The sequence below is a fragment of the Chiloscyllium plagiosum genome, chromosome 2 (genome assembly GCF_004010195.1).
Source record: "Chiloscyllium plagiosum isolate BGI_BamShark_2017 chromosome 2, ASM401019v2, whole genome shotgun sequence".
NCBI lineage: Eukaryota > Metazoa > Chordata > Chondrichthyes > Orectolobiformes > Hemiscylliidae > Chiloscyllium > Chiloscyllium plagiosum.
In genome coordinates, this window is record NC_057711.1 from 28,676,997 (window position 1) to 28,691,413 (window position 14,417).

The 14,417-nt window shown below is 41.0% G+C and overlaps 1 protein-coding gene across 13 annotated transcripts in view; it reads left to right on the forward strand.

Moving 5' to 3' along the window:
- The window catches only part of LOC122558001 (microtubule-associated serine/threonine-protein kinase 4-like), a 485,329-nt gene that overhangs the window by 367,789 nt on the left and 103,123 nt on the right, over positions 1–14,417 (forward strand). For 8 of the 13 annotated variants that reach the window (XM_043706318.1, XM_043706336.1, XM_043706350.1 and 5 more), the window contains one exon: positions 12,165–12,237. In XM_043706318.1, the coding sequence (XP_043562253.1) occupies positions 12,165–12,237 (73 nt within the window). The remainder of the gene's footprint in view (positions 1–12,164; positions 12,238–14,417) is intronic. The other 5 variants (XM_043706326.1, XM_043706345.1, XM_043706358.1 and 2 more) reach the window with 1 other exon arrangement.

The window sequence follows — 14,417 nt, forward strand, 5'->3', positions numbered from 1 at the left end:
GTCATTATGAATTAGAAACTCTTTAAAATGGTTGTGAAATAGTATTTTTAAGACAATGGATTGTCAGAAATCTCCGAATCAAATATCATCACTGATAGGAAGTCTGGTGTTTACAACTGCACTGAAATAAAATGGCCATTGTTTGCAATTTATCAAAGCTCCTTCATGGTATTGAAAGGTAACACTCCGACTTTAAGGTGGAAATCTAGTTTGAAATCTCAAAGATTGTTTAAGTTTTTAAAAAATTAGAACTGCCAATTAAATATTTTCTATAATATGTCTCCCTTGAGGTGACATAGTTCATTACCTGCTAAATGCATGACTGGCACACCAGGCTACTCAATCACAGCGGGGACATCCAAGCTAATTACTGCAGTGCTAACCCATTCTGCAAATAAGCTACATAACAGCCAGTGAAATTCACTATCAGTGGAGTTTTGGCATGAAATGAAGGCTTTCCATATGGACGGAAAATTATCTGGAAGAATCTTATGCTTAAATATCCATTTCCATGTTTATTAATGGATGCTCGATATGAGCTGAAGTGCAAGTACCTGTCTCTGTACAGGACTGCACCATTGATCTGAACATTGTGCAAATTACACACAGCAGTAAAATCATTGAGCCTTGTTTTTGCTTGCGTATATCTCTACTGGTATTTGTAATTGCTGTAGGGATCATTTTGCAACATAAATCTGAGGAATGTGGCTAACCAAATAGAGTAGAAATTGTGTCCACTGAAAATCATCCATTTCTGTTCATGTTATCACAAATCTGCTCAATCTTGTATTCAAGTCAAGTTAAACCTTTACTGCCCAACTGAGAAAAGTCCTGACCTCAGCTCTTTCTTATCTGTAACCCCTCATCTCTGGAACATCCCTCCTGAATCCCTGTTTACATTTTAATCTTTTTTAAATAATGTTTTTCCTAATTTTCTCCCCATTCCCTCTTAGCAGCTGTAATTCCTTTTTAGTTTTCCGATTTCCATGCAGTAAAGACCCTGTTTTGAGTTGCTCACTTCAGTTTCATGGATGTAATGGGGCCAGTGTACACCTGGAGCATTCGAGCTTTCCTTTGGCATTGTTTTGGGTCAGGGCCTCTTTAATCTGACATCAGGTTAATGCAGGGAGAATTGGATTGCACTTGAAGAAAGAATGTACTTTGAAACTCTGCAGGATGGTTTTGTGTGAAGAGCATTTAAACCAGCAGTATTCAGTACACGAGGGGTCCATGATTATCTTTACTGTGGCCTGCTTGACAATACCTTCCTATTTGCCACTTCTTGCCCACTCTCTGACCTGCTCCCTGTGGTCACTGACCCCACTCACTACCACCTGATTGCTGTTTGCTTCCACAACTCTCCTTCCTGCTCAGACACAAACACAAATTATACCCTATCCTTTTGGATACTTTGGTGAAATAGCCTCAAAATGTGTGCAGAATAGAATGACTCTGTCTCTCTGTCTCTTTCTCCCTCCCTCCCTGCACACACACACACAAGTCTATCGGGTGAACGTGCATTCGCAGAATTGTAATTGTAAATGCATTCTATTTTGTGCAAAAAGCACACAACCTGCAGGTAGTCAATCCATGTAACATTTTATAAATTCCTACTTTGGAAATAGAACTAGTCTGACTCAAGATTGAGATACAGACAGACTCTAACCTCACACTTTTAATGCATTGCCTGAGCTGAGATGTCACCTTTTTTTTAATAAAGCCTTGTTATCTCGAGAATGTGATTTGAAAGAAGTTCTTGGATTTACATATTAATGAACGCAAATCTGAAACCCATTCTAAAAGATGAAACACTTAACAGCATTATAGGTTTGTTCAGATATTGTATCAGTTGCATGCATGACACTGTGATCTTTTGCGATAAATTCTGTCTTATGATCCTGCTCCAGAGCTAGCTGATGAAGGAGCAGTGCTCCAAAAGCTGGTACTTACACATAAACCTGTTGAACTATAACCTGGTGTTGTGTGGTTTTTCACATAATAATTGAGGGCTTCCAAACAGGGATGCCTCAAGTAGTCCTTCTTAAACTTTCTCAAAGATCTCTATGTCCTTTTTGTATTCTGCCATTTACATCAAGCCAGGTGACAGACCCTGGTTCAATGAGAGGTTTAGGAGACCATGCCTGAAGTCGTTTATGCCAGAGCTTTTGAAGACTTGTGCATCAAAATATATACACACCCCTACCTCACCTGAAACCATGTCTTCTAGCAGACGTGAAAAATCCCATGTTAAGTTGCTTTTAAAGTGTAACCCCCTACAGATTTACTGCTGCTAATTTGTACTTAACAGCCCCTTTGAAAAATGGTCTTGGTCATGTTATTTAACTGTATTTGCATTTCCAAACAATTTTATATCTGTGCTAGCTTTCTTGTATTTCCTACTAAAACACATTTACCTTGTGATTTTTAATAAGGTTGGCTCTACCCCAATCTATTCATTCTACTTAACTGTTTATGTCCTCCTGAAATCTACTGCAATCCTTCATCTTGTTAGTCAACTCTATCCTCACTTGTGTTGACAGCATATTTTACCTTCCCCACTCTTAGACGAGGCCAAGCTATGGAATCTTGATTCACAATCGTGCATGCACTAATTTCACAAGCACAGATAGTGTTTGCAAACTGAATTGGCTAATCAGCTTTGACCAATGAAAAAGGTTTTTTAAAATTCATTTTTCAGATTTGGGAGTCACTGCATTTTTGTCCATTTCTAGTTTTTATTGATAAATTGTAGTGACTGTCTTTTTAGACAGCTCCCTTCTATCTGTGGTAGATGTACCCATAGAGCTTTTAGGAAGGGACTTCCACCTTAATTGGCCGAGCAACCGTGAAGGAATGGTGATATATCTCCAAGTCACAGTTGTATGTGCGATGGAGGGGAACTTGCAAGTGACGGTGTTCCCTTGCACCTGTTACCCTCATCCTACTAGGAAGTAGAAGTCAGGGTTTGGAAGATGCTGGTAAAGGAGCCTTGGAAAGTTGCTGCAGTGCATCATGTAGATGGTCAACCTGCAGCCAGTGGACTGCAGCGATTCACAAAGGCAGTTCACCACTACCTTCTCAAGGGCAAACAGGGATGGGTGATTAATGCTGGCCAGCCAGTAATGCCCAAGTCTCACGAATGAATTTTTTAAAAATTGTAATGGTGGTGAAGGGAATTAATGTGGTGGTGGATAGGACACTGATCAAACTGATTGCTTTGACTAGTAATGGTGTTCAGCTCTTGAGTGTTGTCGAACATTGACAATACTACATGAGTCTTCTATGACATACCTGACCAATGCCTTCTGGTAAACAGGTTTTGGAGCAACAGCAGTCAAGTTACTGGCTGTAGAATTGCCAAATTCCTACCTGCTCTGATGGCCAGGTGTTTATATGGCTGGTCTGTTTATGTTTATGATTAAAATTAATCTTAGGATATTGATGTAAGGATAATGTCTTTGAGATATATTATATATAGTGCTTGGGGAATTCACGTAAGCCCATGAATTTGACATAGACTCATAGTCATAGAGATGTACAGTATGGAAACAGACCCTTCAGTCCAACCCGTCCATGCCACCAGATATCCCAACCCAATCTAGTCCCACCTGCCAGCACCCAGCCCATATCCCTCCAAACCCTTCCTATTCATATACCCATCCAAATGCCTTTTAAATGTTGGAATTGTACCAGCCTCCACCATATCCTCTGGCAGCTCATTCCATACATGCACCACCCTCTGCGTGAAAAAGGTGCCTCTTTTATATCTTTCCCCACTCACCCTAAACCTATGCCCTCTAGTGCTGGACTCTCCCACCCTAGGGAAAAGACTTTGTCTATTTATCCTATCCATACCCCTCATGATTTTATAAGCTTCTGTAAGGTCACCCCTCAGCCTCCAACACTCTAGGGAAAACAGCCCCAACCTGTTTAGCTTCTCCCTAAAGCTCAAATCCTCCAACCCTGACAACATCGTTGTAAATCTTTTCTGGACCCTTTCAAGTTTCACAACATCCTTCCGATAGGAAGGAGACCAGAATTGCACACAATATTCCAAAAGTGGCCTAACCAATGTCCTGTACAGCCGCACATGATCTCCCAACTCCTGTACTCAATACTCTAACCAATAAAGAAAAGCATGCCAAACGCCGCCTTACTATCCTATCTACCTGCGACTCCCCTTTCAAGGAGCTATGAACCTGCATTCCAAGATCTCTTTGTTCAGCAACACTCCCTAGAACCTTACCATTAAGTGTAAAAGTCCTGCTAAGATTTGCTTTCCCAAAATGCAGCACCTTGCATTTATCTAAAGGATTACGTCTACCACTCTGCCCTCATCAATCCTCCTTGTTACTTCTTCAAAAAACTCAATCAAGTTTGTGAGACAATGATTTCCCACGCACAAAGCCATATTGACTATCCCTAATCAGTCCTTGCTTTACTAAATACATGTGCATCCTGTCCCTCAGGATTCTCTCCAACAACTTGTCCACCACCGACGTCAGGTTCACTGGCCTACAGTTCCCTGGCTTGTCCTTACCACCCTTCTTAAACAGTGGCACCACGTTAGCCAATCTCCAGTCTTCCGACATCTCACCTGTGACTATCGATGATACAAATATCTCAGTAAGAGTCCCAGCAATCACTTCCCTAACTTCCCACAGAGTTCTAGGGTACACCTGATCAGGTCCTGGGGATTTATCCACTTTTATGCACTTCAAGACATCCAGCACTTCCTCCTCTGTAAAATAGACATTTTTCAAGATGTCACAATCTATTTCCCTACTCCCCCACTGATACATCAGTCACCTGCCCTGCCTTATTTCCCAAGAGTAGGTCAAGTTTTGCACCTTCTCTAGTAAATACATCCACATACTGAATCAAAAACATATTTTGTACACGCTTAACAAATTCCTCTCCATCTAAACCCTTAACACTATGGCAATCCCAGTCTATGTTTGGAAAGTTGAAATCCCCTACCATAACTACCCTATTATTCTTACAGAAACTGAGATCTCCTTACAAATGTGCTTCTCAATTTCCCTCTGACTATTAGGGGGTGTATAATACAATCCCAATAAGGTGATCATCCCTTTCTTATTTCTCAGTTCCACCTAAATAACTTCCCTGGATGTATTTTCAGGAATATCCTCCCTCAGTACTATTGTAATGCTATCCCTTATCAAAAATGTCACTTCCCCTCCTCTCTTGCCTCCCTTTCTATCCTTCCTGTAGCATTTGTATCCTGGAACATTAAGCTGCCAGTCCTGTCCATTCCTGAGCCACATTTCTGCAATTGCTATGATATCCCAATCCCATGTTCCTAACCATGCTCTGAGTTCATATGCTTTCCCTGTTAGGCCCCTTGCATTGAAATAAATGCAGTTTAATTTATCAATCCTACATTGTTTTCTGCTTTGTCCTTGCCTGCCCTGACTGTTTGACTCACTTCTGTTTTCAACTGTACTAGTCTCAGATTGATCTCTTTCCTCACTATCTCCCTGGGTCCCACCTTCTCCCTCCCCCACACACACACGCACTTTACTGGTCAGCTATCGCAAATCTCCATGCTCGTACATTAGTCCCTTTCCAATTTAGGTGCAATCAGTCCTCCTTGTACAGGTCACTTCTGCCCCAAAAGAGATTCCAGTGATCCAAAAATGTGAATCCCTCTCCCATAAACCAGCTCCTCAGCCATGTATTCATCTGCTCTATCCTGCTGTTCCTGCCCTCACTAGCTTGCAGCACTGGGAGTAATCTCGATATCACTACTCTCAAGGTCTTCCTTTTTAAATTCCTGCCTAACTCTGTGTAATCTCCCTATCTAACCTCAACCTTCCCTTCCTATGTCATTCTTGCCTAATACCTTCAAAATTGGCTTTCTCCAATTTAGAACTTCAACTTTTAGATCTGGTCTATCTTTTTCCATCATTATTTTAAAACTAATAGAATTATGGTCGCTAGCCCCAAAGTGCCGACCCACTGACACCTCGGTCACCTGCCCTGCCTTATTTCCCAAGAGTAGGTACATCCACATATTGAATCAGACCAGATCCTAAATATTTTTAATGTGTCTTTCAGTTCACTTTTTTCACTCTGTTATTCAACTTTCCTGTAACAGCAAAATGCAATGATTACTACTACCACATTAGCATTCAAATCAATTGCTGTATGCAGTCATACCTGTGACTGTAAAGATCAGGTGTGAAAGTGGACTTTTCCTGTGTGGCACAATTTCATGTTTCATTTGGTTTGCCTTTTTTTGATTTCATTTTCTCAGATGTTTTTGGTTGTTTCAAGGGTATGAACAGAGGCTGACCGGTCCCAGAGATAAGTGGGAATAAACCCATTCTCGATGAAGGGCTTATGCCCGAAACATCGATTCTCCTGCTCCTTGGATGCTGCCTGACCTGCTGTGCTTTTCCAGCACCACACTCTTGACTCTGATCTCCAGCATCTACAGTCCTCACTTTCTCCGAGGATTCAGAGTTACCAGTGCCAACTGGGTGTGCTGGTTTTCTGACTCCAATTCCAGCATTACTCATTTTTTTTTACTGAGGTATGTTTAGGACTGGCAGGAACCAACTGCACTCGTGAGGTGGGTGCCACTTAGGCTCATGAGCAATCTATGAAGTATGCTGATTGGAGGCTAACTGGAAACACCGTCTGACAAACCCCCCCAGCCCTGTCCCCCTTTACTGGAAACCATTTTAGATGCCTGGAAGTGAGAGCTCAGCGACAGTCCCAGGGGAAGGGGGGGACAAAGGGAGCCCTCCAGAGTACTTCCCCAGCCCTCTCCAAAACCCCTCTCTGTGTTGAATATCTTCATGTAAAGCTCCAGACAGGTCTACAATCAATTCTTCAATGTATAATTTCAGTTACATCACGCTGCAAATTTTTGCTGTAAATTCTGTGTTACAATCGAGCCCTCCACAATCACCTGATGAAGGAGCGTCGCTCCGAAAGCTAGTGCTTCCAATTAAACCTGTTGGACTATAACCTGGTGTTGTGTGATTTTTAACTTTGTACACCCCAGTCCAACACCGGCATCTCCAAATTTAGATTTATGTGGTTTCCATACCTTCAAAGGCTGTCATGCCAAATTTGAAGCTTCCTTTACATTGAAGCCAAATGCTTTACTTGGAGTAAAAAGATCTGTTGGGATGGCCAGGATTGGGATAGGGTTAGAGTTGGCCTTTAGTTTAGAGAATTATGGTGCCAGCATTAGTCAGAAATTGTAATGTTGGTGTACGCTGAGGAAGGTACCGCAGATTTTCTGAGTTTGTGAAAGTCTTTCAATTAATTATCAAATTATATGGCTCAAAAGGTTGATTTGTTGCAAGTACCCCATACTATTTTTTTAAGTTTTGTGCTTGCTTGACTGAACATTGAGGACTTAAATTACAAAAGTAAATATGGTGTTTCAAAGCAAAAATTCCTCTCATTGTCAAAGATAATCTTCAACAAACTTCCATCAACTCTTTTTTAACCAAACGCAGATTTAACAGACTGTTTTATAGCAAAAAAAATTGACATATGATTGACAAAAAGGATTTTGAAGATAATCTTCGCTTCTGGTTTATTTGCTTCATAGATTTGTGGCTACTTATGCTTAAGTGGTAGAAATCCTCAATGCAGCAGATAGGCAGCCCAGGGATACTATGCCACCAAGGCACTAAGACAACAACTACTGGATCAGCCAACAGAAATACATTTTCTTCGGCACGGTGGCTCAGTATTTATTGCTGCTGCCTCACAGTGCCAGGGATCCCAGGTTCAATTTTCGCCTTGGGAGTCTGTCTGTGTGGAGTTTGTATGCTCATGCTGCACTGTGTGGGTTTTCTCTGGGTGCTCTGGTTTTCTCCCACAGTCCAAAGATGCACAGGTTAGGTGGATTGGCCGTGCTAAATTGCCCATAGTGTTCAGGTAAATGCAGGGTTACAGGGATAGGGTAGGGGTGTGGGTCTGGATGGGAGGCTCTTCAGAGGGTCAGTATGGCTTCACTGGGCTGAATGGCCTGCTTCCACACTGTAGAGATTCTGTGATTCTATAGTGAAAGTCCAGTATATCCCTCAGGTTTGTAGACCCGGCTTCATGATAAATTCAATCCTTGATGTTTCCATCACACTCTTCTTATCCTTGACCTGTATAACATGACCATCCCTCATCCATTTGAAATATGCTAACCCTCGGTTCTTGCCTACATAGAAACGTTTTCCAAAGATGTACAATCAGCATATGTATGCATTCTAAATAAAGCAGAGAAATATTGCTGAGTTGGGTCCATTGAGAGAAGTTTACTTTCCTGGCTCTGTGTATATTTTAACTCTTTATAATGTGCTTTGTGAATCACGCTAAGCTTTAATTCCCTCCTCACTGCACAGCATCTGATGGTCACATGTAACAACTCTCTTATTTTCATGTTTAAAATGTACATGAAACCTTTCAGGATTAATTTGATTGGAACAGATTGAACAGATTATAGAAGGTTTCAGACTATTTGAAAAGCATCAGATGGTGACAAAAAGGTCAAAATGTTTAGGGGAGGAGTCATTGTAGAAAATAATCTCATATCGCAAGTGCTCACCTTGATTATTAGAAATTGATCAAATGCAAAAAAACATTCCATATGGATGCTTTCAAACGTTACAAGAGAAATTGTTAATGAAGGGATACTAGGACTGTTAAATGTACAGAAAATGGTAATTTTATTGGTTTGTTACCAACTTTATTTCTACACATACAGCCTTGTCTTCGACTACAAACATAACAGAGCAAACAAAATTCAGGAAAAGCAAAATATTTTCCTTACAAGCAGCGTCTCATCTTTTAATTAGACTTGATGCAGCAATAAAAGTCAGTTTAATTGCATAACTATTGCCAACAAAAACAGCAGTTGCTCAGCGTGTTTATCGATCTCTGAGGTAATTGCTGTTTTCATCTTTGCTTGTTATAGTACTTAGGTTAGCCCTCAAATACCTCACAATGGAAGATACATACACACCAAACCGACAATTTGCTTTCACTGTAATTATTATTCCATTCACTCGTCACTGGATCCACTCCCCCTCTGAAAGGTTCTGTTGTTTGGAGAGACTTCATTGCAGATTCACTGAAATGATACAGAGCCTTAGTGAGGTTTAAATTGTGAGGATGATTTCAACAAATTTGGCTTGTGTTCTCTTCAGCATGGAAGGTTGAATACTTGATCAAGAATCTGGAAATGTTAAATACTTTAAAAATCACACAACACCAGGTTGTAGTCCAACATAGAGTCATAGAAATGTACAGCGTGGAAACAGACCCTTCGGTCCAACCCATCCATGCCGACCAGATATCCCAACCAAATCTATTTCCACTTGCCAGCACCCGGCCAATATCCCTCCAAACTCTTCCTATTCATATACCCATCAGATATACCCAACAGATTTATTTGGAAACACTAGCTTTTGGAGCACTGCAAATCTTAAATAATTTAGATTCTATAGATACAGAAAATAATTTCCTCTGGCGATTCAGAAGTGACAGCACATAAAATCATATGGAAGGGGACCCTTCAACCCACTGTACCCATGATATCCCAATCTTCTTTCCTTTCCCGGAAGCCCCGACACTTATTTTCTTCAAATTAAAAATAGAGCTAAGCTACTTAAGAGGGGAATCAGGAAATAATTTTTGGTACAAGGTATAGGAGAAATCTGGAATTCTCTCTTCCAGTGATGATACCGGGACATTTGGAACCTTCAAGACTGAGTTTGATTGGTTCTTGTTAGGCAAGGCTATCAAGGGCTATGGGGATGCATAGAGATCATACTCATATTAATCTTGAACTAACTGAATGTGGCAGAGTATGCTCAATGGACTGTATGGTCTGTTCTCATACAACCAGAATTTTTGTAACCTTGCTTTTTTTTGATCCCAAGCTGAGTTTTCATTGTCTCATGTTTTTCATCAAACAGACTGCCTACTTCCATCTACATAACATTGCCCATCCCCACTCCTGTATTATCTTGTCTGCTGCTGAAACCCTTTCCTTACCCATCTCCCATCTACGATCGTCCTTATCTTAACTTGTACTGTTCGCCGAGCTTTCCTGTGATTACTGGCATACATTGACTTCTATCTGCCTCAGCTTTATTTAGAAAGTTCATACTCATAAACAAATGCCTCCATGGTCTCGCCCATATCTTCAACCAACTGAATGCCAGTGCTCAGGCATTCCCTACCTTGCCTGCTGAAACACCATGAGCTCTCCCTCTCCTTTGACAATTTTCTTAAAATCTGCATCTTACACTGCATTCATCTCTCCTCCTCAGGTCATCCTTTGGTTCCGTGTCAATTCTTGTCACGTTGTATTTCAGTGAATCACCTTGCAATGTTTTCTTACATTAAAGCAACTTTTGAAATGCAAATGGCTTTTTAAATACATCCTTCAGATCTAGAACCTGGAGGAAATTGTATACTTTGGCAACAAAACTTCACACATTAACTGATATTCTTGATAATCACCATTGAGCTTAAGTGTCTCTTTCTAATGAGAGAGCAGTCTTGTAGTCCTCTGGTGACTTTACCTTCCCTTTATACCTGCATAAACACACAACAATGTACATAGTGGCAAAAAGTAGTTGTACGTGAAGACAAATATACATTGTTGGTTAAATGTCAATGAAACCTTTAAATCTGCACATTTAGCACAGGTTGTAAGATTGAGGTTATTTTTCAATCACTAAACTATAACTATTTATCTGTAATGTTTAAGCCAGTGAGATATTAATCTTATTTTCTATTTAACTGTGGTGAATGGAAGATGACCTTATTACACCATATTGTCTCTAACCTGTATTTCTCTATGTTACATGTGATTGGCTAAATGCCCTCAAGGAGACTGTTCAACCTACTGTACCCATGAAATCCCAGTCCTCATTCCTTTCCCAATAGCCCTAAACTTGTTTTCTTAGAGTTACAATCGCAAAAGAGGACATAGAGGAAATGAAAGGATCCTTTTCAGCTACATCATTAATTTGACACCCAGCCAGATAGGTCTGCAGTAATCTCAGGAACTCTCTGTCAGTAATCTCTGTTATTGACTAATAGACTGGAACTGGTTCATTAATGAAAGAGATCCATTAATGGAATAGACCCATGGTTACATTTTATGGCTAAGCTCGTCACAGGACATGTGCTAAATCACTTCAAAGTGAAAATAGCTTTAGATTTCAGAACACAGCTTTGTCTTAATTGGCTCAGTTTTGATAGGTTATTTTGACCTTAATGTATTTTGTTGTATCTGACATAGGGATTGTTGTTTTACAGGTAGGATTCTGAATGTAGTGGAGCAAATCTAATAATTGACTGCTCCACCATTCAGCGAATCAGGTCGGGTCTATTAGTCATTAACAGATTACTGAGAGAGTACCTGAGATTACTGTGGACCTACCTGGCTGGTGCAGCTCACCAAAATGATGGGGAGTACATTACAGTTATCTTCCTACTTAAGTGTGAGTACTGAAAATATTCCCATTGGATAGCAGTTACACAGTTGGAGATGTGAAGCTTGAGCAACAATGACTTACCTTGATGTAAACTAATCAAGGTCGACAACAATTTCTGGATAAGTGCGTTTTCACATATCTATCCCCGAGATAGTACTTCCCGGCAGCTGTCTTTCTGAGCCTCAGAGCTTCCACTTCACAAGGTTGGCACATATCAGCCTTCAATGCAGTTGAAGGGGTCCATTAAGGATAGCTTGCAACATGCTTGTATTTAATGTAGGAAACATATCAATGTTTTCACAGAAGGTGAAGAGAAAGAATAATTTGGAAAAGATAAGAAAACAGCCTAATCCAAATGAACCTCAGGGATTGTTTCCAAGTCTTCTTGGCAAGTCACTCCCACCACCATTCAATAATGCATACAACCAAACTAACAACACCAAAATGCTTATCATTTCTTCTACGTATAGTGATAAAACTGGACAGTAGCATAGTAAAATATGTATATGTATTGTTTTCGAATGAAACCTTTTAAAAACCCATACTTCCTTGAGTCCAAGAATAAAACGTTGGCTTAAAAGTGCTTTATTAAATTTACACTGTGAAGCAATTCCTGTTTTAATATCATTTCTCAAGGCTATATACACTGATCAAAGATATTCATCTTTTTAGCAGGAAACAGCCCTCAAGACAGCCCGAGAAATTTCTCTCCTAGTGCCTCAGCTCATTTTTCCTTTGCTCGAAGGTGAGTAGAAGCAAAGTCTTCTCAATTAAGTAGTATTAGTAATAGTGGATGTTTTGGCTTTCTGTCACCGTTTTAATATCTTGAAGAAATGTATTAACATTTTGGACCAAGTCATTCTGGCACCATGTTTGGCCCACTGAATAGGTGCATGGTAAGTGGAGGAGAAACCAGTATGAGTGGAAATACATGTGCTCATAGAATCCCTACAGTGCGGAAAGAGGCTATTCAGCCTCTTGTAAAATTTTGGCCCCTGTAGGTGATTAGATATGTAATCAACGCCTAAAAGCATCAGAGTTCTTCTGAATAAAATGCAAAATCGATCTGACATGTGAGACAATCCTATATTTTTGACACCAAAAATTATGTTTAGGTATATATTTTCTACTTAGGTCAACTTGCCTTTTTTGCTAAAAAAAGTGCTATATTCTCAATAGAGTTTAGGCTTAATTTTTCATCTCAAAGATGCATGATGCAATCCTGGTGTAAGTCAGCCCATGGGATCAAGCAGGCAATATGGGTCATGTTCAGCACTCCCTCCGATTTTCTTTTCGGTTGCACGGCCCTTCAAGATCTGTGTGTGGCAGCAACTTCCGGAACTGGAAGTCCATGCCGCAGTCTATGTGCCAAAGCCAGTCACCATGTACGGAACTGTGTGCACAGGTCAGGGGAAGCATTGGCCATGTGACTAAGAAGTGTGCAGGAGTCTGAGAATACGCCCACACAGAACAGATCGCTCGTGGTTAATGATGAACAAAAATTGGTCCTATGGAAAAAAAAATGAAGCAGGTTTTAAACTAAAAGGTATAAACTTTGTGAACTTGTCAAAATAACTGCAGCAGCAAGGTAATTTGGTATTAGTGAAAAACCAGTGTGAGAATGGAGGAAGAAAAATCCACACTGAAGAAGTTGCCCAAGACCAACTGTTTGAAGAGCACAGGGAACAATGCTGGCCTGATCTTGAGATACATGTTTTAGAATAGATGGTTGAAATTTCTCAGAACGGTTACATTGCAAGCAGAAATATAATGCCTACATATGCACTTAATTGTCTAAGTCCAGAAGAGCAATGGAGCTGAATAGTTCTAGAGCAGAACCCAGCTAGAGCCCACTGTCATTTTCAATTATAAAGCTTTTCCACAAATGAAATTACCTGCACAACGCTTTGCAGATATGCTTTACGACCATTGAATGTGAAGTTCCTTGGTAATAATACATGCAATAGTTGTCCCTTATTCAAGTGGGATGTGTTCAGTTCCCTTTTAACTAATGAGACCTAGAGGTGCCTGCAAAGACACAAGGCCCAAATTGATGTTGTACGAGGAGCCCTAATATAGCTCAACATTTTGAAGTGTGCCTCAACAACCCATTCTGGCATCATGTTTGGCCCACTGAAAAGGTGAATGGTTTAATGGAGGTGAAAGCTTTCTGAGTATATGCCTATATCGAGTCATACTTTGAAGATATGTCTGAGGGAGGCCTCTCCCCTCCCCACCACTCTCTGCCTTCTGCAAGGACCATTCCCTTCGACAGTTCTTGGTGTGCGACACTCTTTCCCCACTGACAACCCCAAACGTAAACTTGGGGAACGGTTCACCGAGCATCACAGGTGAGTCTGCAGGGGTCGACCGGACGTCCCCAGTCACTGCCTGTTTTAATTCGCCTTCCCACTCCCTTTCCAACATGACCATCCTTGGCCTTCTCCATTGCCAAAATGAACCATAGCGTAAGTTGGAGGAACAACGCCTCATCTCCCACCTGCACATCCTACAGCCCAGAGGACTCAACATTGAGTTCTCTAATTTCAAATAATCTCCACCCGCCCATCCCTGACCCCCTCCCAGCCCCTCCCCTTCTATTCCAATCCTCCCTCCCTCCAACCAGATTCATTCCTCCCATTGACCAACCAGCTCTTACCCTCCACCTATCCCCGCTTCACCACCCTGCCCCTGCCACCCTATATCTGCAGCTCCCCCTACACCCACCTGCGGTCCTGAAGAAGTATTAGAGCCGAAACATTGACTTCTGCACCTCTTGATGCTGCCTGGCCTGCTGTGTTCTTCCAGCCTCCTGCTTGTCTACATCGAGTCATACAGCACAGTAACAGACCCTTCAATCCAACTTGTCCAGATACCCCAATCTGATCTACTCCCATTTACTAGCATTTAGTCCATACCCCTCTA